Source organism: Eimeria acervulina, genomic scaffold, assembly GCF_000499425.1.
Source record: "Eimeria acervulina Houghton genomic scaffold, Eah_scaff2615, whole genome shotgun sequence".
Classification (NCBI taxonomy): Eukaryota; Apicomplexa; class Conoidasida; order Eucoccidiorida; family Eimeriidae; genus Eimeria; species Eimeria acervulina.
In genome coordinates, this window is record NW_013548175.1 from 1 (window position 1) to 1008 (window position 1008).

At 51.3% G+C, this 1008-nt stretch overlaps 1 protein-coding gene across 1 annotated transcript; it reads right to left on the minus strand.

Annotated features, from left to right (window-relative positions):
- Positions 1-56: 56 nt before the first annotated feature.
- Positions 57-576, minus strand: EAH_00067050 (hypothetical protein; the record flags this gene model as incomplete). The annotated part of the gene is made up of 1 exon (XM_013392605.1): positions 57-576. A coding segment is annotated over one exon (520 nt), but the record flags the coding sequence as incomplete, so codon positions are not given.
- Positions 577-1008: the final 432 nt, after the last annotated feature.

Here is a 1008-nt window from a genome sequence, read left to right on the forward strand (position 1 = left end):
ACAACCTGTATCACTTGGTGCCAGATCAGTTCTCCCTGCAGTGCTGTATAACGGACCAGAGACGTTATTGGAGGGAGCCACTTGGTTAAAGCCCTTTTCTTGTTGAAACCGTATTGCCGAATCGGATAGCATGGTGGCAAGCTGAGCTATCCTCCTCGCTGGATCCACCTCCAAATTCCTCCCACCAAACACTTCATTCGTTTGAGGAATACCTAGTTCCTCTGTCAGCTCCAGGCACTGGTCTAGTATCCCAGAGAGTTCAGCTTCATGCCCGGACAGATCGCGACGAGTCAGCCCTCCATGAGTTTCTCTCTTGTTGGGTACGTGGCATACGGCCACGAGGGTTAAAATCGTCACGAGCGAAACAATGGATGCTAGCACCAAAGGGGCGAGATGTCTCTGGCTGGGCCGTTTCGAGTGTGTCCTGCTTGTACCGGTGTCTCGGAGCCCATAGCGTTGTGCCACGATGGCTCCGCTCAGCTCTCCGTCACTCAGAAATATTCTTGAAAAGGCCGGAGGTTCATGCAGTTCTTTCTCGAAAAAGTGTTCTTGTTGGAGGACAGCTTTCGGCAACATGTTTACGAACAGTGTAACTTCACGAGGTGCGTCCCACGCTGCTGCTGGTCAAAATCCCACAAATGTGCGATGTGCCTCCAAAAGTGTTCGCTGTGATCTTCAGCAGCACATCTCAAATCTAAATTTGCAAGGTCGTGCGTGCAAATGCCACATAGTTCAAGAAGCACCAATACAATCGATCAATTACACAACGGTACCCTGACTTATGGACAAGCTCGCTCTCAGCGGGTACCCGACACACCGAATGACTTCACTACGGACGCCCTTGCTCAATCCATCATAGCTGCGTTAATGTTTGCATTGGCTTTTCGTTGTAGATACTTCCACGTTTAAAGGCAGGGCGGGGGGTAAATATTGTCAACGCCGCCGGTGCAGCCGCTGGACCTTCCACGCGTCATCCTTCCACTGCCCCAAGCGCCTATGTTCAACGAA